This window comes from Argopecten irradians, chromosome 11, assembly GCF_041381155.1.
Source record: "Argopecten irradians isolate NY chromosome 11, Ai_NY, whole genome shotgun sequence".
NCBI lineage: Eukaryota > Metazoa > Mollusca > Bivalvia > Pectinida > Pectinidae > Argopecten > Argopecten irradians.
The window spans coordinates 8501589-8528123 of NC_091144.1; the positions used below are offsets into that span (position 1 = coordinate 8501589).

A 26535-nucleotide genomic window follows, 5' to 3' on the forward strand; every position below is an offset into this window, starting at 1 on the left:
AGGCTCAAATAGAAACACTTACTGAGTAACTTAATAATGTAATAACAGGCCCAAATAGCATCACTTACAGTAACTTAATTGTATAACAATATGTAATAACAGGCCCAAATAGCATCACTTACGAGTAACTTAATAATGTAATAACAGGCTCAAATAGCATCACTTACCGAGTAACTTAATAATGTAATAACAGGCCCAAATAGCATCACTTACCGAGTAACTTAATAATGTAATAACAGGCCCAAATAGCATCACTTACTGAGTAACTTAATAATGTAATAACAGGCTCAAATAGCATCACTTACCGAGTAACTTAATAATGTAATAACAGGCTCAAATAGCATCACTTACCAAGTAACTTAATAATGTATAACAGGCGCCAAAATAGCATCACTTACCGAGTAACTTAATAATGTAATAACAGGCTCAAATAGAATCACTTACCGAGTAACTTAATAATGTGATAACAGGCCCAAATAGAATCACACTTACCAAGTAACTTGATAATGTAATAACAGGCCCAAATAGAAACACTTATCGAGTAACTTGATAATGTAATAACAGGCCCAAATAGAATCACTTACCAAGTAACTTAATAATGTAATAACAGGCCCAAATAGAATCACTTACCGAGTAACTTGAAATGAGTAACTAGATCATGACCGATAATAATGTAATAACAGGCCCAAATAGAATCAAACTTATCAAGTAACTTGATAATGTAATAACAGGCTCAAATAGCATCACTTACCGAGTAACTTAATAATGTAATAACAGGCCCAAATAGCATCACTTACCGAGTAACTTAATAATGTGATAACAGGCTCAAATAGCATCACTTACTGAGTAACTTAATAATGTAATAACAGGCCCAAATAGCATCACTTACCAAGTAACTTAATAATGTAATAACAGGCTCAAATAGAAACACTTATCGAGTAACTTAATAATGTAATAACAGGCCCAAATAGCATCACTTACCGAGTAACTTAATAATGTAATAACAGGCCAAAATAGAATCAAACTTACCGAGTAACTTAATAATGTAATAACAGGCCCAAATAGCATCACTTACCGAGTAACTTTAATAATGTAATAACAGGCCAAAATAGAATCAAACTTACCGAGTAACTTAATAATGTAATAACAGGCCCAAATAGCATCACTTACCGAGTAACTTAATATTGTAATAACAGGCTCAAATAGCATCACTTACTGAGTAACTTAATAATGTTATAACAGGCTCAAATAGCATCACTTACTGAGTAACTTAATAATGTAATAACAGGCTCAAATAGAATCACTTACCGAGTAACTTAATAATGTAATAACAGGCCCAAATAGAATCACTTACAGAGTAACTTAATAATGTAATAACAGGCCAAAATAGAATCACTTACCAAGTAACTTAATAATGTAATAACAGGCTCAAATAGCATCACTTATCAAGTAACTTAATAATGTAATAACAGGCCAAAATAGCATCACTTACCGAGTAACTTAATAATGTAATAACAGGCCAAAATAGAATCACTTACCGAGTAACTTGATAATGTAATAACAGGCTCAAATAGCATCACTTACCGAGTAACTTAATAATGTAATAACAGGCCCAAATAGAATCACTTACCGAGTAACTTGATAATGTAATAACAGGCTCAAATAGCATCACTTACCGAGTAACTTAATAATGTAATAACAGGCCCAAATAGCATCACTTACTGAGTAACTTAATAATGTAATAACAGGCCCAAATAGCATCACTTACCGAGTAACTTAATATTGTAATAACAGGCCCAAATAGCATCACTTACCGAGTAACTTAATATTGTAATAACAGGCCCAAATAGAATCACTTACTGAGTAACTTAATAATGTAATAACAGGCCCAAATAGAATCACTTACCAAGTAACTTGATAATGTAATAACAGGCCCAAATAGAATCACTTACTGAGTAACTTAATAATGTAATAACAGGCCCAAATAGCATCACTTACCAAGTAACTTAATAATGTAATAACAGGCTCAAATAGAAACACTTACCGAGTAACTTAATAATGTAATAACAGGCCAAAATAGCATCACTTATCAAGTAACTTAATAATGTAATAACAGGCCCAAATAGAATTACTTACCAAGTAACTTAATAATGTAATAACAGGCCCAAATAGCATCACTTACTGAGTAACTTAATAATGTAATAACAGGCCCAAATAGCATCACTTACTGAATAACTTAATAATGTAATAACAGGCTCAAATAGCATCACTTACTGAGTAACTTAATAATGTAATAACACGCTCAAATAGAATCACTTACCAAGTAACTTAATAATGTAATAACAGGCTCAAATAGAATCACTTACCGAGTAACTTAATAATGTAATAACAGGCCCAAATAGCATCACTTACTGAGTAACTTAATAATGTAATAACAGGCCCAAATAGAATCACTTACCGAGTAACTTAATAATGTAATAACAGGCTCAAATAGAATCACTTACCGAGTAACTTAATAATGTAATAACAGGCTCAAATAGAATCACTTACCGAGTAACTTAATAATGTAATAACAGGCCCAAATAGCATCACTTACTGAGTAACTTAATAATGTAATAACAGGCCCAAATAGAATCACTTACTGAGTAACTTAATAATGTAATAACAGGCTCAAATAGAAACACTTACCGAGTAACTTAATAATGTAATAACAGGCCAAAATAGAATCACTTACCAAGTAACTTAATAATGTAATAACAGGCTCAAATAGAATCACTTACCGAGTAACTTAATAATGTAATAACAGGCTCAAATAGAAACACTTATCAAGTAACTTAATAATGTAATAACAGGCCAAAATAGCATCACTTACCGAGTAACTTAATAATGTAATAACAGGCTCAAATAGAATCACTTACCGAGTAACTTAATAATGTAATAACAGGCTCAAATAGAATCACTTACCGAGTAACTTAATAATGTAATAACAGGCTCAAATAGAATCACTTACCGAGTAACTTAATAATGTAATAACAGGCTCAAATAGAATCACTTACCGAGTAACTTAATAATGTAATAACAGGCCCAAATAGCATCACTTACTGAGTAACTTAATAATGTAATAACAGGCCCAAATAGAATCACTTACTGAGTAACTTAATAATGTAATAACAGGCTCAAATAGAAACACTTACCGAGTAACTTAATAATGTAATAACAGGCCAAAATAGAATCACTTACCAAGTAACTTAATAATGTAATAACAGGCTCAAATAGAATCACTTACCGAGTAACTTAATAATGTAATAACAGGCTCCAATAGAAACACTTATCAAGTAACTTAATAATGTAATAACAGGCCAAAATAGCATCACTTACCGAGTAACTTAATAATGTAATAACAGGCTCAAATAGAATCACTTACCGAGTAACTTAATAATGTAATAACAGGCTCAAATAGAATCACTTACCGAGTAACTTAATAATGTAATAACAGGCTCAAATAGAATCACTTACCGAGTAACTTAATAATGTAATAACAGGCTCAAATAGAAACACTTACCAAGTAACTTAATAATGTAATAACAGGCCCAAATACAATCACTTACCGAGTAACTTAATAATGTAATAACAGGCCCAAATAGCATAACTTACCGAGTAACTTAATAATGTAATAACAGGCCCAAATAGCATCACTTACCAAGTAACTTAATAATGTTATAACAGGCCCAAATAGCATCACTGACCGAGTAACTTAATAATGTAATAACAGGCCCAAATAGAATCACTTACCAAGTAACTTAATAATGTAATAACAGGCTCAAATAGAATCACTTACTGAGTAACTTAATAATGTAATAACAGGCCCAAATAGAATCACTTACTGAATAACTTAATAATGTAATAACAGGCCCAAATAAAATCACTTACCAAGTAACTTAATAATGTAATAACAGGCTCAAATAGAATCACTTACTGAGTAACTTAATAATGTAATAACAGGCCCAAATAGAAACACTTACCGAGTAACTTAATAATGTAATAACAGGCTCAAATAGAAACACTTATCGAGTAACTTAATAATGTAATAACAGGCCCAAATAGCATCACTTACCAAGTAACTTAATAATGTAATAACAGGCCCAAATAGAATCACTTACCGAGTAACTTAATAATGTAATAACAGGCTCAAATAGCATCACTTACTGAGTAACTTAATAATGTAATAACAGGCCCAAATAGAATCACTTACTGAGTAACTTAATAATGTAATAACAGGCCCAAATAGCATCACTTACTGAGTAACTTAATAATGTAATAACAGGCCCAAATAGAATCACTTACTGAGTAACTTAATAATGTAATAACAGGCCAAAATAGAATCACTTACCAAGTAACTTAATAATGTAATAACAGGCCAAAATAGCATCACTTACCAAGTAACTTAATAATGTAATAACAGGCCCAAATAGAAACACTTACCGAGTAACTTAATAATGTAATAACAGGCTCAAATAGAAACACTTATCGAGTAACTTAATAATGTAATAACAGGCCCAAATAGAATCACTTACCGAGTAACTTAATAATGTAATAACAGGCCCAAATAGCATCACTTACCAAGTAACTTAATAATGTAATAACAGGCCAAAAAAGCATCACTTACCAAGTAACTTAATAATGTAATAACAGGCCCAAATAGAATCACTTACTGAGTAACTTAATAATGTAATAACAGGCTCAAATAGAATCACTTACTGAGTAACTTAATAATGTAATAACAGGCCAAAATAGCATCACTTACCGAGTAACTTAATAATGTGATAACAGGCTCAAATAGCATCACTTACTGAGTAACTTAATAATGTAATAACAGGCCCAAATAGCATCACTTACCGAGTAACTTAATAATGTAATAACAGGCCAAAATAGAATCAAACTTATAAAGTAACTTAATAATGTAATAACAGGCTCAAATAGCATCACTTACTGAGTAACTTAATAATGTAATAACAGGCCCAAATAGCATCACTTACCGAGTAACTTAATAATGTAATAACAGGCCCAAATAGCATCACTTACTGAGTAACTTAATAATGTAATAACAGGCCCAAATAGAATCACTTACCAAGTAACTTAATAATGTAATAACAGGCTCAAATAGAAACACTTACCGAGTAACTTAATAATGTAATAACAGGCTCAAATAGCATCACTTACTGAGTAACTTAATAATGTAATAACAGGCCAAAATAGCATCACTTATCAAGTAACTTAATAATGTAATAACAGGCCCAAATAGAATCACTTACTGAGTAACTTAATAATGTAATAACAGGCCAAAATAGAATCACTTACCGAGTAACTTAATAATGTAATAACAGGCCCAAATAGAAACACTTACCGAGTAACTTAATAATGTAATAACAGGCTCAAATAGAAACACTTATCGAGTATCTTAATAATGTAATAACAGGCCCAAATAGCATCACTTACTGAGTAACTTAATAATGTAATAACAGGCCAAAATAGAATCACTTACCGAGTAACTTAATAATGTAATAACAGGCCCAAATAGAAACACTTACCGAGTAACTTAATAATGTAATAACAGGCCCAAATAGCATCACTTACCAAGTAACTTTATAATGTAATAACAGGCTCAAATAGAATCACTTACTGAGTAACTTAATAATGTAATAACAGGCCCAAATAGCATCACTTACTGAGTAACTTAATAATGTAATAACAGGCCAAAATAGCATCACTTACCAAGTAACTTAATAATGTAATAACAGGCCAAAATAGCATCACTTACTGAGTAACTTAATAATGTAATAACAGGCCCAAATAGCATCACTTACTGAATAACTTAATAATGTAATAACAGGCTCAAATAGCATCACTTACCAAGTAACTTAATAATGTAATAACAGGCCCAAATAGAATCACTTACTGAATAACTTAATAATGTAATAACAGGCCCAAATAGCATCACTTACCAAGTAACTTAATAATGTAATAACAGGCCCAAATAGCATCACTTACCAAGTAACTTAATAATGTAATAACAGGCCAAAATAGAATCAAACTTATAAAGTAACTTAATAATGTAATAACAGGCTCAAATAGCATCACTTACCGAGTAACTTAATAATGTAATAACAGGCCCAAATAGCATCACTTACCAAATAACTTAATAATGTAATAACATGCCCAAATAGCATCACTTACCGAGTAACTTAATAATGTGATAACAGGCTCAAATAGCATCACTTACTGAGTAACTTAATAATGTAATAACAGGCCCAAATAGCATCACTTACCGAGTAACTTAATAATGTAATAACAGGCCAAAATAGAATCAAACTTATAAAGTAACTTAATAATGTAATAACAGGCTCAAATAGCATCACTTACTGAGTAACTTAATAATGTAATAACAGGCCCAAATAGCATCACTTACTGAATAACTTAATAATGTAATAACAGGCTCAAATAGCATCACTTACTGAGTAACTTAATAATGTAATAACAGGCCCAAATAGCATCACTTACTGAGTAACTTAATAATGTAATAACAGGCCCAAATAGAATCAAACTTATAAAGTAACTTAATAATGTAATAACAGGCTCAAATAGCATCACTTACCGAGTAACTTAATAATGTGATAACAGGCCCAAATAGCATCACTTACTGAGTAACTTAATAATGTAATAACAGGCCCAAACAGGAAACATTTACCAAGTAACTTAATAATGTAATAACAGGCCCAAACAGGAAACATTTACCAAGTAACTTAATAATGTAATAACAGGCTCAAATAGCATCACTTACCGAGTAACTTAATAATGTAATAACAGGCTCAAATAGCATCACTTACCGAGTAACTTAATATTGTAATAACAGGCCCAAATAGAATCAAACTTATAAAGTAACTTAATAATGTAATAACAGGCTTAAATATCATCACTTACCGAGTAACTTAATATTGTAATAACAGGCCCAAATAGCATCACTTACCGAGTAACTTAATATTGTAATAACAGGCCCAAATAGCATCACTTACCGAGTAACTTAATATTGTAATAACAGGCCCAAATAGAATCAAACTTATAAAGTAACTTAATAATGAAATAACAGGCTCAAATAGAATCACTTACTGAGTAACTTAATAATGTAATAACAGGCCCAAATAGCATCACTGACCGAGTAACTTAATAATGTAATAACAGGCCCAAATAGAATCACTTACCAAGTAACTTAATAATGTAATAACAGGCCCAAATAGCATCACTTACCGAGTAACTTAATAATGTAATAACAGGCCCAAATAGAATCACTTACCGAGTAACTTAATAATGTAATAACAGGCCCAAATAGAATCACTTACCAAGTAACTTAATAATGTAATAACACGCCCAAATAGAAACACTTATCGAGTAACTTAATAATGTAATAACAGGCCCAAATAGAATCACTTACCAAGTAACTTAATAATGTAATAACAGGCTCAAATAGAAACACTTACCGAGTAACTTAATAATGTAATAACAGGCCCAAATAGAATCACTTACCGAGTAACTTAATAATGTAATAACAGGCCCAAATAGCATCACTTACTGAGTAACTTAATAATGTAATAACAGGCCCAAATAGAATCACTTACCGAGTAACTTAATAATGTAATAACAGGCCCAAATAGAATCACTTACCAAGTAACTTAATAATGTAATAACAGGCCCAAATAGCATCACTTACTGAGTAACTTAATAATGTAATAACAGGCCCAAATAGCATCACTTACCAAGTAACTTAATAATGTAATAACAGGCTCAAATAGAAACACTTATCGAGTAACTTAATAATGTAATAACAGGCCCAAATAGAATCACTTACCAAGTAACTTAATAATGTAATAACAGGCCCAAATAGCATCACTTACCAAGTAACTTAATAATGTAATAACAGGCCCAAATAGAATCACTTACCAAGTAACTTAATAATGTAATAACAGGCTCAAATAGAATCACTTACCGAGTAACTTAATAATGTAATAACAGGCCCAAATAGCATCACTTACCGAGTAACTTAATAATGTAATAACAGGCTCAAATAGCATCACTTACTGAGTAACTTAATAATGTAATAACAGCTCAAATAGAATCAAACTTATCAAGTAACTTGATAATGTAATAACAGGCTTAAATATCATCACTTACTGAGTAACTTAATAATGTAATAACAGGCCCAAATAGAATCACTTACTGAGTAACTTAATAATGTAATAACAGGCTCAAATAGAATCACTTACTGAGTAACTTAATAATGTAATAACAGGCCCAAATAGCATCACTTACCAAGTAACTTAATAATGTAATAACAGGCTCAAATAGAATCACTTACTGAGTAACTTAATAATGTAATAACAGGCTCAAATAGAATCACTTACCAAGTAACTTAATAATGTAATAACAGGCTCAAATAGCATCACTTACTGAGTAACTTAATAATGTAATAACAGGCCCAAATAGCATCACTTACCGAGTAACTTAATATTGTAATAACAGGCCCAAATAGAATCAAACTGATAAAGTAACTTAATAATGTAATAACAGGCCCAAATAGAATCAAACTTATAAAGTAACTTAATAATGTAATAACAGGCCCAAATAGAATCAAACTTATAAAGTAACTTAATAATGAAATAACAGGCTCAAATAGAATCACTTACCAGGTAACTTAATAATGTGATAACAGGCTCAAATAGAATCACTTACTGAGTAACTTAATAATGTAATAACAGGCCAAAATAGAATCACTTACCGAGTAACTTAATAATGTGATAACAGGCTCAAATAGCATCACTTACTGAGTAACTTAATAATGTAATAACAGGCCCAAATAGCATCACTTACCGAGTAACTTAATAATGTAATAACAGGCCCAAATAGCATCACTTACCAAGTAACTTAATAATGTAATAACAGGCCAAAATAGAATCACTTACCGAGTAACTTAATAATGTGATAACAGGCTCAAATAGCATCACTTACTGAGTAACTTAATAATGTAATAACAGGCCCAAATAGCATCACTTACCGAGTAACTTAATAATGTAATAACAGGCCAAAATAGAATCAAACTTATAAAGTAACTTAATAATGTAATAACAGGCTCAAATAGCATCACTTACTGAGTAACTTAATAATGTAATAACAGGCCAAAATAGCATCACTTATCAAGTAACTTAATAATGTAATAACAGGCTCAAATAGCATCACTTACTGAGTAACTTAATAATGTAATAACAGGCCAAAATAGCATCACTTATCAAGTAACTGAATAATGTAATAACAGGCCCAAATAGAATCACTTACTGAGTAACTTAATAATGTAATAACAGGCCAAAATAGAATCACTTACCGAGTAACTTAATAATGTAATAACAGGCCCAAATAGAAACACTTACCGAGTAACTTAATAATGTAATAACAGGCTCAAATAGAAACACTTATCGAGTATCTTAATAATGTAATAACAGGCCCAAATAGCATCACTTACTGAGTAACTTAATAATGTAATAACAGGCCAAAATAGAATCACTTACCAAGTAACTTAATAATGTAATAACAGGCTCAAATAGCATCACTTACTGAGTAACTTAATAATGTAATAACACGCCCAAATAGAAACACTTACCAAGTAACTTAATAATGTAATAACAGGCTCAAATAGCATCACTTACTGAGTAACTTAATAATGTAATAACAGGCCCAAATAGCATCACTTACCAAGTAACTTAATAATGTAATAACAGGCCAAAATAGAATCAAACTTATAAAGTAACTTAATAATGTAATAACAGGCTCAAATAGCATCACTTACTGAGTAACTTAATAATGTAATAACAGGCCCAAATAGAATCACTTACCGAGTAACTTAATAATGTAATAACAGGCCCAAATAGCATCACTTACTGAATAACTTAATAATGTAATAACAGGCTCAAATAGCATCACTTACTGAGTAACTTAATAATGTAATAACAGGCCCAAATAGCATCACTTACCGAGTAACTTAATAATGTAATAACAGGCCCAAATAGAATCACTTACCGAGTAACTTAATAATGTAATAACAGGCCCAAATAGCATCACTTACTGAGTAACTTAATAATGTAATAACAGGCCCAAATAGCATCACTTACTGAATAACTTAATAATGTAATAACAGGCTCAAATAGCATCACTTACTGAGTAACTTAATAATGTAATAACAGGCCCAAATAGCATCACTTACCGAGTAACTTAATAATGTAATAACAGGCCCAAATAGAATCAAACTTATAAAGTAACTTAATAATGTAATAACAGGCTCAAATAGCATCACTTACCGAGTAACTTAATAATGTGATAACAGGCCCAAATAGCATCACTTACTGAGTAACTTAATAATGTAATAACAGGCCCAAACAGGAAACATTTACCAAGTAACTTAATAATGTAATAACAGGCCCAAATAGCATCACTTACCAAGTAACTTAATAATGTAATAACAGGCTCAAATAGCATCACTTACCGAGTAACTTAATAATGTAATAACAGGCTCAAATAGCATCACTTACCGAGTAACTTAATAATGTAATAACAGGCTTAAATATCATCACTTACCGAGTAACTTAATATTGTAATAACAGGCCCAAATAGCATCACTTACCGAGTAACTTAATATTGTAATAACAGGCCCAAATAGCATCACTTACCGAGTAACTTAATATTGTAATAACAGGCCCAAATAGAATCAAACTTATAAAGTAACTTAATAATGAAATAACAGGCTCAAATAGAATCACTTACTGAGTAACTTTATAATGTAATAACAGGCCCAAATAGCATCACTGACCGAGTAACTTAATAATGTAATAACAGGCCCAAATAGAATCACTTACCAAGTAACTTAATAATGTAATAACAGGCCCAAATAGCATCACTTACCGAGTAACTTAATAATGTAATAACAGGCCCAAATAGAATCACTTACCGAGTAACTTAATAATGTAATAACAGGCCCAAATAGCATCACTTCCCGAGTAACTTAATAATGTAATAACAGGCCCAAATAGAATCACTTACCGAGTAACTTAATATTGTAATAACAGGCTCAAATAGCATCACTTACCGAGTAACTTAATAATGTAATAACAGGCCCAAATAGCATCACTTACCAAGTAACTTAATAATGTAATAACAGGCCCAAATAGAATCACTTACTGAGTAACTTAATAATGTAATAACAGGCCCAAATAGAAACACTTACCGAGTAACTTAATAATGTAATAACAGGCTCAAATAGAAACACTTATCGAGTAACTTAATAATGTAATAACAGGCTAAAATAGCATCACTTACTGAGTAACTTAATAATGTAATAACAGGCTCAAATAGAATCACTTACCAAGTAACTTAATAATGTAATAACAGGCTCAAATAGCATCACTTACTGAGTAACTTAATAATGTAATAACAGGCCCAAATAGAATCACTTACTGAGTAACTTAATAATGTAATAACAGGCCCAAATAGAAACACTTACCGAGTAACTTAATAATGTAATAACAGGCTCAAATAGAAACACTTATCGAGTAACTTAATAATGTAATAACAGGCCCAAATAGAATCACTTACTGAGTAACTTAATAATGTAATAACAGGCTCAAATAGAAACACTTACCGAGTAACTTAATAATGTAATAACAGGCTCAAATAGAATCACTTACTGAGTAACTTAATAATGTAATAACAGGCTCAAATAGCATCACTTACCGAGTAACTTAATAATGTAATAACAGGCCCAAATAGCATCACTTACCAAGTAACTTAATAATGTAATAACAGGCCCAAATAGCATCACTTACTGAGTAACTTAATAATGTAATAACAGGCCCAAATAGAATCACTTACCAAGTAACTTAATAATGTAATAACAGGCTCAAATAGAATCACTTACCAAGTAACTTAATAATGTAATAACAGGCTCAAATAGCATCACTTACTGAGTAACTTAATAATGTAATAACAGGCTCAAATAGAATCAAACTTATCAAGTAACTTGATAATGTAATAACAGGCTTAAATATCATCACTTACTGAGTAACTTAATAATGTAATAACAGGCCCAAATAGAATCACTTACTGAGTAACTTAATAATGTAATAACAGGCCCAAATAGAAACACTTACCGAGTAACTTAATAATGTAATAACAGGCTCAAATAGAAACACTTATCGAGTAACTTAATAATGTAATAACAGGCCCAAATAGAATCACTTACCAAGTAACTTAATAATGTAATAACAGGCCCAAATAGCATCACTTACTGAGTAACTTAATAATGTAATAACAGGCCCAAATAGAAACACTTACCAAGTAACTTAATAATGTAATAACAGGCTCGAATAGAATCAAACTTATAAAGTAACTTAATAATGAAATAACAGGCCCAAATAGCATCACTTACCAAGTAACTTAATAATGTAATAACAGGCCCAAATAGCATCACTTATCAAGTAACTTAATAATGTAATAACAGGCCCAAATAGCATCACTTACCGAGTAACTTAATAATGTAATAACAGGCCCAAATAGCATCACTTACCGAGTAACTTAATAATGTAATAACAGGCCCAAATAGCATCACTTACTGAGTAACCTAATAATGTAATAACAGGCCAAAATAGAATCACTTACCGAGTAACTTAATAATGTAATAACAGGCTCAAATAGAATCACTTACCAAGTAACTTAATAATGTAATAACAGGCTCAAATAGCATCACTTACTGAGTAACTTAATAATGTAATAACAGGCCAAAATAGAATCACTTACCGAGTAACTTAATAATGTAATAACAGGCCCAAATAGCATCACTGACCGAGTAACTTAATAATGTAATAACAGGCCCAAATAGCATCACTTACCGAGTAACTTAATAATGTAATAACAGGCCCAAATAGCATCACTTACCGAGTAACTTAATAATGTAATAACAGGCCCAAATAGAATCACTTACTGAGTAACTTAATAATGTAATAACAGGCTCAAATAGAATCACTTACCAAGTAACTTAATAATGTAATAACAGGCTCAAATAGAATCACTTACCAAGTAACTTAATAATGTAATAACAGGCCCAAATAGAATCACTTACCAAGTAACTTGATAATGTAATAACAGGCCCAAATAGAATCAAACTTACCAAGTAACTTAATAATGTAATAACAGGCTCAAATAGAATCAAACTTATCAAGTAACTTAATAATGTAATAACAGGCCCAAATAGAATCACTTACCGAGTAACTTAATAATGTAATAACAGGCCCAAATAGCATCACTTACTGAGTAACTTAATAATGTAATAACAGGCTCAAATAGCATCACTTACCGAGTAACTTAATAATGTTATAACAGGCCCAAATAGCATCACTTACCAAGTAACTTAATAATGTAATAACAGGCCCAAATAGAATCACTTACCAAGTAACTTAATAATGTAATAACAGGCCCAAATAGAATCACTTACTGAGTAACTTAATAATGTAATAACAGGCTCAAATAGAAACACTTACCGAGTAACTTAATAATGTAATAACAGGCCCAAATAGCATCACTTACTGAGTAACTTAATAATGTAATAACAGGCCCAAATAGAATCACTTACTGAGTAACTTAATAATGTAATAACAGGCTCAAATAGAAACACTTACCGAGTAACTTAATAATGTAGTAACAGGCCCAAATAGAATCACTTACCGAGTAACTTAATAATGTTATAACAGGCCCAAATAGCATCACTTACCAAGTAACTTAATAATGTAATAACACGCCCAAATAGAAACACTTACCGAGTAACTTAATAATGTAATAACAGGCTCAAATAGAAACACTTATCGAGTAACTTAATAATGTAATAACAGGCCCAAATAGAATCACTTATCGAGTAACTTAATAATGTAATAACAGGCCCAAATAGAAACACTTACCGAGTAACTTAATAATGTAATAACAGGCTTAAATATCATCACTTATCGAGTAACTTAATAATGTAATAACAGGCCCAAATAGAAACACTTACCGAGTAACTTAATAATGTAATAACAGGCTTAAATATCATCACTTACCGAGTAACTTGACAATGTAATAACAGGCCAAAATAGCATCACTTACCGAGTAACATAATAATGTAATAACAGGCTCAAATAGCATCACTTACCAAGTAACTTAATAATGTAATAACAGGCCCAAATAGCATCACTTATCAAGTAACTTGATAATGTAATAACAGGCCCAAATAGCATCACTTACCAAGTAACTTAATAATGTAATAACAGGCTCAAATAGCATCACTTACTGAGTAACTTAATAATGTAATAACAGGCCAAAATAGAATCACTTACCGAGTAACTTAATAATGTAATAACAGGCCCAAATATAATCACTTACCAAGTAACTTAATAATGTAATAACAGGCCCAAATAGCATCACTTACCAAGTAACTTAATAATGTAATAACAGGCCCAAATAGCATCACTTACCGAGTAACTTAATAATGTAATAACAGGCCCAAATAGAATCACTTACTGAGTAACTTAATAATGTAATAACAGGCTCAAATAGAATCACTTACCAAGTAACTTAATAATGTAATAACAGGCCAAAATAGCATCACTTACCAAGTAACTTAATAATGTGATAACAGGCCCAAATAGCATCACTTATCAAGTAACTTAATAATGTAATAACAGGCCCAAATAGCATCACTTACTGAGTAACTTAATAATGTAATAACAGGCCCAAATAGCATCACTTACTGAGTAACTTAATATTGTTATAACAGGCTCAAATAGAATCACTTACCAAGTAACTTAATAATGTAATAACAGGCCCAAATAGCATCACTTACCAAGTAACTTAATAATGTAATAACAGGCCAAAATAGAATCACTTACCAAGTAACTTAATAATGTAATAACAGGCTCAAATAGCATCACTTACCGAGTAACTTGATAATGTAATAACAGGCCCAAATAGAATCAAACTTACCAAGTAACTTAATAATGTAATAACAGGCCCAAATAGAATCAAACTTATCAAGTAACTTGATAATGTAATAACAGGCCCAAATAGAATCACTTACCGAGTAACTTAATAATGTAATAACAGGCCCAAATAGCATCACTTACTGAGTAACTTAATAATGTAATAACAGGCCCAAATAGCATCACTTACTGAGTAACTTAATAATGTAATAACAGGCCCAAATAGCATCACTTACTGAGTAACTTAATAATGTAATAACAGGCCCAAATAGCATCACTTACCAAGTAACTTAATAATGTAATAACACGCCCAAATAGAAACACTTACCGAGTAACTTAATAATGTAATAACAGGCCCAAATAGCATCACTTACTGAGTAACTTAATAATGTAATAACAGGCCCAAATAGCATCACTTACCAAGTAACTTAATAATGTAATAACAGGCCCAAATAGAATCACTTACTGAGTAACTTAATAATGTAATAACAGGCCCAAATAGCATCACTTACTGAGTAACTTAATAATGTAATAACAGGCCCAAATAGCATCACTTACCAAGTAACTTAATAATGTAATAACAGGCTCAAATAGAATCACTTACTGAGTAACTTAATAATGTAATAACAGGCCCAAATAGCATCACTTACTGAGTAACTTAATAATGTAATAACAGGCCCAAATAGCATCACTTACCGAGTAACTTAATATTGTAATAACAGGCCCAAATAGCATCACTTACTGAGTAACTTAATAATGTAATAACAGGCCCAAATAGAATCACTTACCGAGTAACTTAATAATGTAATAACAGGCTCAAATAGAATCACTTACCAAGTAACTTAATAATGTAATAACAGGCCCAAATAGAATCACTTACTGAGTAACTTAATAATGTAATAACAGGCCCAAATAGCATCACTTACTGAGTAACTTAATAATGTAATAACAGGCCAAAATAGAATCACTTACCAAGTAACTTAATAATGTAATAACAGGCTCAAATAGAAACACTTACCGAGTAACTTAATAATGTAATAACAGGCTTAAATATCATCACTTATCGAGTAACTTAATAATGTAATAACAGGCCCAAATAGAAACACTTACCGAGTAACTTAATAATGTAATAACAGGCTTAAATATCATCACTTACCGAGTAACTTGACAATGTAATAACAGGCCAAAATAGCATCACTTACCGAGTAACTTAATAATGTAATAACAGGCTTAAATATCATCACTTACCGAGTAACTTGACAATGTAATAACAGGCCAAAATAGCATCACTTACCGAGTAACTTAATAATGTAATAACAGGCCAAAATAGAATCAAACTTATCAAGTAACTTAATAATGTAATAACAGGCTCAAATAGAATCACTTACCAAGTAACTTAATAATGTAATAACAGGCCCAAATAGAATCAAACTTATCAAGTAACTTAATAATGTAATAACAGGCCCAAATAGAATCAAACTTATCAAGTAACTTGATAATGTAATAACAGGCCCAAATAGCATCACTTACCAAGTAACTTAATAATGTAATAACAGGCCCAAATAGAATCACTTACCGAGTAACTTAATAATGTAATAACAGGCCCAAATAGCATCACTGACCGAGTAACTTAATAATGTAATAACAGGCCCAAATAGCATCACTTACCAAGTAACTTAATAATGTAATAACAGGCCCAAATAGCATCACTTACCAAGTAACTTAATAATGTAATAACACGCTCAAATAGAATCACTTACTGAATAACTTGATAATGTAATAACAGGCCCAAATAGCATCACTTACCAAGTAACTTAATAATGTAATAACAGGCCCAAATAGCATCACTTATCAAGTAACTTAATAATGTAATAACAGGCTCAAATAGAATCACTTACCGAGTAACTTAATAATGTAATAACAGGCCCAAATAGCATCACTTACCGAGTAACTTAATAATGTAATAACAGGCCCAAATAGCATCACTTACCAAGTAACTTAATAATGTAATAACAGGCTCAAATAGAATCACTTACCGAGTAACTTAATAATGTAATAACAGGCCCAAATAGCATCACTTACCAAGTAACTTAATAATGTAATAACAGGCCCAAATAGAATCACTTACCGAGTAACTTAATAATGTAATAACAGGCCCAAATAGCATCACTTACCAAGTAACTTAATAATGTAATAACAGGCTCAAATAGAATCACTTACCAAGTAACTTAATAATGTTATAACAGGCTCAAATAGAATCACTTACCGAGTAACTTAATAATGTAATAACAGGCCCAAATAGAATCACTTACCAAGTAACTTAATAATGTAATAACAGGCTCAAATAGAATCAAACTTATCAAGTAACTTAATAATGTAATAACAGGCCCAAATAGCATCACTTACCGAGTAACTTAATAATGTAATAACAGGCCCAAATAGAATCAAACTTATCAAGTAATTTAATAATGTAATAACAGAGTCGTGAAGTGAAACTAAGATGTCTGACAGTAACATTTTCAAATATCAAGACACAAACAATTTATTCAAGGAACATGAAAAAGTCTTAATACAAGTATTCTAAACATGGATAGAGCTTCTGAGAAGAAAATGTTTTAATTGTGCAAAATTATTATTTCATCATCGCTGACAACAAGAAGGTCAACCACAGAATACTCCACCATCTCAGATTACCTGACTCCAGCATCATGAAACATTCTTAAGTTTAGACTTAGCCAATCAGTAATGACGTAACTTTTTGTAACGTCATCTTTGATTGACTAGGTGAAAACTTGAGACAGTGTTGGACTTCAGATTGCTCCATGATCCCGAGGCATGATGTAGTACAAACCTGCTTTTGTTGACAGCTGTAATAAGTAAGTTGTGACAATCCGATGGAGAATCACTCCTCAGTACACGATCTGTATTGTCTTCTGGGGCGATCTCAAACTGTTATAACAATACATAGATTCAATAACATTGGTTCATTTCATTTCATTTCAACAAATTTTATTGCAAAAAAAATATGCAAATGGATTTGGCAACAGGCAAAGCCTATATTAGCCATCTCCAAACAAATCCGGTATAGTACAATTATCAACAAAATATTTTAACATTTAACATTACATTATAAATGAATATTATTATTAGTGTATCTCCCCAACCTATCATAGTAGAAAAATCTAAAAAAATCTTTTAGTTTCAGATATATATTCTGATATGCATTGCAATAAATATGTATTTTTTTCTTCATCACAATTGTCACAACCATGCAGTAGACTTTTTGTGTTAAAATGCCATTGGTTATTTAAGGACATCCATATAAATATAGTGGGTTGGTTATTGCTACACAAAATGATGTTATGATATATTGTAATTTATTGCAGTAATTTCAGTGTTTGTCAAGTCTTACAGCAAATCTTTGTTTGACATCGTAGTTTGAATCAATATAAAATAGTACACTATAACAAACATGTTGGTTTAATGTGGTTTATTTATAAAAAAAATTGATTCTGAAATGATTTTTCATTTTGTGTATCTAATCCATACTGGCCAATGTTAATTGGCATACTTACGATGGGTCCTTTCCCTCCGTCTGATATCTTACATGTATACAGACACTTCTGATCATCCCCACTCGTACTGGCAAACACTCGGGTACTACAGTAGCCCTCAGGATAAATACACTTGGGAGTATGGAATCCTGGCCGATCTGTCACAATCTTGGAAAAAACGTAAAGTTCACATCAAAATAATTTGTTTCTGAATGAGAAACTTGTATAAATAGAACGTCCTTGTTTGAACTTTCAGTTTTCAGAACGACAAAGTGAGTTTTCCAACAAAGTTTGTTCAAGGTCATAGAAGTCAAGGGAGAATTGTCAATTTGGGCCCTATAGTAATTTTATTTGTTGCATACAGATCATAACTTCATATTAGTTCATATAGTTGGTCATATTGGACATGAAAGCAAGGTAATACATGTAGACCATTTCAAAATACGAAGGATAAAATGATTGCGATCAAAATTTGACCCCAGACATCTCAGACCAGATCTTAATTTTACATAATATCATGACCAATAACCTTAAATTTATTTTTAAACAAATTTGACCCAGGCTTTCTTGTTTAAGTATATCAATAATGTGTATCGCTAGGTAAGATCATCATTATGATGTTAATTGCTACCTCTCCAATACTGTGAATTGTTAATTCTCCCAGGGCTAGTGGGAACACAGGACGTCCTGTTGAATCTAGCTGCAGGGGAGGAATCACTTTCTTTGTTATTTGACTTTTACTCTTCTTTGGTTTCACCTGGGCACCATCTGTACATCACAAAACCGAACAATCAGCAAACAATTATGTACATTCTTGATATCTTGCGTAACTAGAATATATATATTTCCTGTGACAGAATTATCTGTACTTGTGGATAGGTATTGATTGTGATGTCAATACTTTGATAATGAATCTTAGATCGTTTTCCCTGAATACATGTAATACAACATTTTGCTCATAAAGGCATGGCAGAGAATTCGAAGGGCAGACAACTTTATTATGTGCAAATACAGAATAATATCAAGCATGAAAATTTCAAATACAGTCAAACCTCAATGATTCGAACTCCGATGAATCAAATTTCTTGCTGTATCAAACTTTTTGTCTGGTCCCAAATTTCTTCACTATATAACATAACTAACTAACCCATGTATGAATCAAAGTTTTATGAATGGAAGTTCTTGGTGTATCAAATTTTTTTCATGGACCATTTGTTATAGAATCATAGGTAACTGACACTCGATGATTCGAATAACAAGAGGCCCATGGGCCTTTACGGCCATCTGACTCATGGCACAAAACAACAAAGTCACAGTATAAAGTAGTGGTTAACAATTAATATTGTTAGGTCTTAGCCTGGTCCTTTATAAAACATGATTGTCCTCACCTAAAGTTCCCCCTTCTGAATCAATTAAAACCCCTTTAGACCAATTTTCATTGAGATCTGGAATGAACCCGAACACAGGAAGTGGGCCAGCAGCCATCTTGAAATAACAAAATTTTTACGAAAATGTTTGCATGTTGTTCGGCATCAATTAAAACCCCTATAGACCAATTTTCATTGAGATCAGAGAGTGAAACCTCAAAACAGGAAGTGGGCCAGCTAAAATTAAAAAAAGTTTGCCCTTTTGGCCCCCCCCCCCTTCAGCCCCTAGGGGTCGGACCAGGTTCATTTATATAAAATATGATTGTCCTTGCCCAATGATGTTTCACACTAAATATAAATGAAATCCATCCAGGGATGAAGGAGGAGTAGAATTTTAAAGCTTAAAATAAGATTATTTGCCCTTTTGGGGCCCCACCCCTCAGCCCCTAGGGGTCAGACCTATCTCAAATATATAAAATATGAATGTCCTTACCTAATGATGTTTCACACTAAATATGGATGAAATCCATCAAAGGATGAAGGAGGAGTAGGAATTTAAAGCTAAAATAAGAAAATTTGCCCTTTTGGGGCCCCACCCCTCAGCCCCTAGGGGTTGGACCAGGCTCATTTATATAAAATATGATTGTCCTTTCCCAATTATGTTTTAAACCATATATGGATGAAATCCATCCAAGGATGAAGGAGGAGTAGGATTTTAAAGCTAAAATTAAGAAAATTTGCCCTTTTGGGGCCCCTAGGGGTCGGACCAGGCTCATTTATATAAAATATGATTGTCCTTCCCTAATGAAGTTTCACACCAAATATGGATGAAATCCATCCAAGGATGAAGGAGGAGTAGGATTTTAAAGCTAAAATTAAGAAAATTTGCCCTTTTGAGGCCCTGCCCCTCAGCCCCTAGGGGTCAGACCAAGCTCATTTATATAAAATATGATTGTCCTTCCCTAATGAAGTTTCACACTAAATATGGATGAAATCCATCCAAGGATGAAGGAGGAGTAGGAATTTCAAGCTAAAATAAGAAAATTTGCCCTTTTGGGGCCCCACCCCTCAGCCCTTAGGGGTCGGACCAGGCTCATTTATATAAAATATGATTGTCCTTCCCCAATGATGTTTCAAACCAAATATGGATGAAGGAGGAGTAGGATTTTGAAGCTAAAATTAAGAAAATTTGCCCTTTTGGGGCCCCGCCCCTCTGACCATAGGGGTCGGACCAGGCTCATTTATATAAAATATGATTGTCCTACCCTAATGAAGTTTCACACCAAATATGGATGAAATCCATCCAAGGATGAAGGAGGAGTAGGATTTTAAAGCTAAAATTAAGAAAATTTGCCCTTTTGAGGCCCTGCCCCTCTGACCCTAGGGGTCGGACTAAGCTCATTTATATAAAATATGATTGTCCTTCCCTAATGAAGTTTCACACCAAATATGGATGAAATCCATCCAAGGATGAAGGAGGAGTAGGATTTTAAAGCTTAAAATAAGAAAATTTGCCCTTTTGGTGCCCCACCCCTCAGCCCCTAGGGGTCGGACCAGGCTCATTTATATAAAATATGATTGTCCTTCCCCAATGATGTTTCAAACCAAATATGGATGAAATCCATCAAAGAATGAAGGAGGAGTAGGCTTTTGTATAAATAGTCTTACGCGCGATGCACGGCGCACGGCGCACGACGACGGACGAAACGCGATGACAATAGGTCATCCTGACCTTCGGTCAGATGACCTAAAAATTTACCTGTACAGATCAGGTGTTCGCCGATACCCTGCGGCATGCTGTCACACCTAGCTGTCTCGCGACAACCCTTCGCTGGACAATAGGGATTATGACAGCTTGTGTTGCTTGCTTGATGTCATCAATATAATTAAAGATAATTAATATCATTGATCAGGCCGATACCCAGTGCTTTGTTTTTACAAGCTGCATTATTAAATCATTAGTACGGCAAAAATACAGTTAGTTGTGTTTTTGATGTTCGCCGCCGACATAGGTAGTGGTTTGTAGAATTTACGTAACGGTAAATAGCGAGCCACATTATTAGTAACTCATACTCAAACTTATTACATCGCAAAACTTTGGCATTAATACTGGAGCAAATTGATTATTCTAAATCGAAGTATTTTGAAGGTGTTCTAGCACTTTCGGTTCCTCCTTTTTAGTTTCGCTTTAACAACGTGTTTTCATTTTTATATTCATTCCGTAATATTTACCATTGCTTAAATAGTCACCAAACGTACACATGTACATTGGTTAGGCCTAGCTATATATATATATATATAGTACACGTTAGTCTTGTTTATCATATACATGTATTGCTAATGCTAATGACAGCAATACATGTGATTAATTGCATACTTCATTTTTATTATGTTTTGTTTGTGGTAAATACAATGATTATAAAGTTTACAGAAGGGAGACATTATGTACACAACAACCACAGTTGGTCATGGTAAAAAAAAACCATTGGTCTAATTTCAACCGTGAATATTTCTAAGTCTCGATGTTTTGAAGTTTTTCTGACGGTCCCTTGAACTTTGATACATCGAGGTTTGACTGTATTCCAATATCTTCTCATAAAACCATGATTCATGTCTCAGATGTAATAAATGAGTCCATGTCAGACAGCTGCAGACACATAAACTATGCTTTCAAAAGCATAATTTCATCATCTATTTTAAATCATCATAATATCTAGCATAAGCATCTTAAACTGATTGTAGAAGATTATGAACATTCTATAAATAAAACAAATGTTCTGATCATCAGTTCACCTAATAATTCTTTGGTAGTAGTGGCTTTCTTTCTCTCAGCAGATGGAACCTTTTTCTTTGTTTTGCTTTTGACTTTGACAGTTTGTGGGTCGGAGCTTTCTCCGGGAGACAAGCCGCTGAGTTTCACAGGAGCGCCACCTGGTGAAGACTTGTCAGACGAGAGTGCCCCTTCTGTGTAGGACTGGTAATGTAGCACCTTACGTAGCAAGAACCTGTCACAAAAATATAGGTAATTCAAAAACGAGAAATCCTTTTGTGTAGGACTGGTAATGTAGCACCTTACATAGCAAGAACCTGTCTCAAAAATATAGGTAATTCAAAAACGAGAAATCCTTTTGTGTAGGACTGGTAATGTAGCACCTTACATAGCAAGAACCTGTCACAAAAATATAGGTAATCCAAAAACTAGAAATCCATGTATTAACCAGAAAAATATCATTAGTATGCAGAATACTGCATAGTTTATAGGTTTCAACTTGTACTAATTGTAATTTTTCTTTCTAATCGAGATGTTGTACATAAACTGTTTTGTAATTTTGTTTTCTAATTAAGATATTTAAAAACTCTCACTGTCTTTTAAAACCAAGATGGTAGCAAGATGGTGACTTGATCAGTAAACAGTGATTCATTTTCCAGATGAAGGCTACGCAGTCCAAACTTTGGAGCAGAGACAGTTTATATTATGTATATTGTAAATTATGTTCCCTTTGGAACACTTATGAGAAGATATAAAATGGAGTGTTTTACAATTTTGCAATGTATTTTCGACGAAATACGTCGATATACATTTCAATGTTCTTATTTTCACTTTATGATATTCACTTTTATTAGAAATCAGCATGGTGACACATTAACATTAATATCGTCTGGGTGTATATTTACCGTCTTTCCTCTTTCGCTTTTGCAACCTTTTCCTCAACTCTAACCACCTCGTCACATATTGCAGCATTTACCTGGATGTGAAGCAGAACAATTTTTCAGTCTTAGAAATGGGATCTTCTAGTACAGTAACATTTCACTTATCACTGTTTACATTTCATCAGAAGAAAGGGACATAACTTCCTCTGAAATATGCAGCTAAATACAGATTCAATAAGTGCATTTGCTGTATTTACTTCAGTATAGAATCAAATGCAATACAGAAGAAACAGCATATAATTGGTAAGATTGATTGTCTATAAAATGAAATATTAACCGACTGACTTATTAACCTAAAATGCTATATTTTTTTTTTATCTTTGCTTTGCAAAATGTTTTTAATTCAAAACTAGATGGTCACTTCTACACTTTCGGTTGCAGATGCTGTTTATGGTTTATGACATTATGGTGAGAGTTATTAACCTTCTCTTTAATAATATATATATTTTTTTAAATACCCAAGTGTCAACTCTTTTTAAAACTGGTGGGTTGGTCCATCCCAAACAAAGGATATCTTAATTATGGTACTTACAAACATGAGATCCTTGATGACTTTTTTTAGTCGTCTCCATTTCCTAACGTAAGGGTTTGGGGCCAGGATTGGTCTGGTTATAATCCTACCTGGTACAGGATGAGATCCAGCAGGAAACCTAGAAAACATCAAATCACAACTTAATACATCAATACATCAAATCACAACTTAATACATCAAATCACAACCTAATACATCAAATCACAACTTAATACACAAATCACAACCTAATACATCAAATCACAACCTAATACACAAATCACAACCTAATACATCAAATCACAACCTAATACATTAAATCACAACCTAATACACAGATCACAACCTAATACATCAAATCACAACTTAATACATCAAATCACAACTTAATACATCAAATCACAACCTAATACATCAAATCACAACTTAATACATCAAATCACAACCTAATACACAAATCACAACCTAATACACAAATCACAACCTAATACATTAAATCACAATCTAATACATTAAATCACAATCTAATACATTAAATCACAATTTAATACATCAAATCACAACCTAATACACAGATCACAACCTAATACATCAAATCACAATCTAATACATTAAATCACAATTTAATACATCAAATCACAACCTAATACACAAATCACAACCTAATACATCAAATCACAACCTAATACATTAAATCACAATGTAATACATTAAATCACAATCTAATACATTAAATCACAATTTAATACATCAAATCACAACCTAATACACAGATCACAACCTAATACATCAAATCACAATCTAATACATTAAATCACAATTTAATACATCAAATCACAACCTAATACACAAATCACAACCTAATACACAAATCACAACCTAATACATCAAATCACAATCTAATACATTAAATCACAATTTAATACATCAAATCACAACCTAATACATCAAATCACAACCTAATACATCAAATCACAACTTATACACAGATCACAACCTAATACATCAAATCACAACCTAAAACATTAAATCACAACTTAATACATCAAATCCCAACCTAATACACAAATCCCAACCTAATACATCAAATCACAACCTAATACATCAAATCACAACCTAATACATCAAATCACAACCTAATACACAGATCACAACCTAATACATCATATCACAACTTAATACATCAAATCACAACTTAATACATCAAATCACAACTTAATACATCAAATCACCAACTAATACACAAATAACCACCTGATACATCAAATCACAACCTAATACATCAAATCACAACCTAATACACAAATCACAACCTAATACACAAATCACAACCTAATACATCAAATCACAACCTAATACATCAAATCACAACCTAATACACAAATAACCACCTGATACATCAAATCACAACCTAATACACAAATAACCACCTGATACATCAAATCACAACCTAATACATCAAATCACAACCTAATACATCAAATCACAACCTAATACATCAAATCACAACCTAATACACAAATAACCACCTGATACATCAAATCACAACCTAATACATCAAATCACAACCTAATACATCAAATCACAACCTAATACATCAACTCACAACTTAATACATCAAATCACAACCTAATACACAAATCACCGCCTAAAACACAAATCACAACCTAATACACAGATCACAAACTAATACATCAAATCACAACCTAATACATCAAATCACCATCGTATACACAAATCACCGCCTAATACACAAATCACAACCTAATACACAAATCACAACCTAATACACAAATCACAACCTAATACACAAATCACCTATGATGTTTATAATCTTGTGTGTAGTTTCGTAGGTTGTTGTGGTGTGTATAGATGTAGAACTCCAACGCAGATTCAGTGAATGGTACGATACGTTTATTGGAGTCTTAGGAATCGACTCTGTACAGAGATTTTTGGCGAGTTAATATAGCAGTACATCAGGATAACATATGTCAATATTTGGGTATGAAAGCCAATACCTGACCAGATGACCCGACGCAGATGCTGTATTACATAGGGAAACATGTTTACTCATTATAACTTATCATGTAACATAATTAATAACATGGCTATGTAATTAGTAGCAATACAATGACCCTAACAGAGGTTGGTTTCCAATAGACTTTACATGCACGTACATATACTATTGTAAATATGAAACACATGTGCTTGACCTACACAGTGTAACATACCTGAAAGATATATGTAGATAATTATATATTAGTCCAAATTTCAAAGTCTAAAATTCTTATCAT

The 26535-nt window shown here is 32.2% G+C and overlaps 1 protein-coding gene across 1 annotated transcript in view; it reads right to left on the reverse strand.

Annotated features, from left to right (window-relative positions):
- LOC138334685 (transforming growth factor beta regulator 1-like) overlaps positions 1–26535 on the reverse strand; it is a 43704-nt gene that overhangs the window by 3433 nt on the left and 13736 nt on the right. The window contains exons 3-8 of the mRNA XM_069283351.1: positions 24263–24380; positions 23695–23765; positions 22813–23024; positions 19284–19420; positions 18674–18820; positions 17950–18047 (exon numbers count right to left, since the gene is read on the reverse strand). Coding sequence (XP_069139452.1) covers positions 17950–18047; positions 18674–18820; positions 19284–19420; positions 22813–23024; positions 23695–23765; positions 24263–24380 — 783 coding nt within the window. The remainder of the gene's footprint in view (positions 1–17949; positions 18048–18673; positions 18821–19283; positions 19421–22812; positions 23025–23694; positions 23766–24262; positions 24381–26535) is intronic.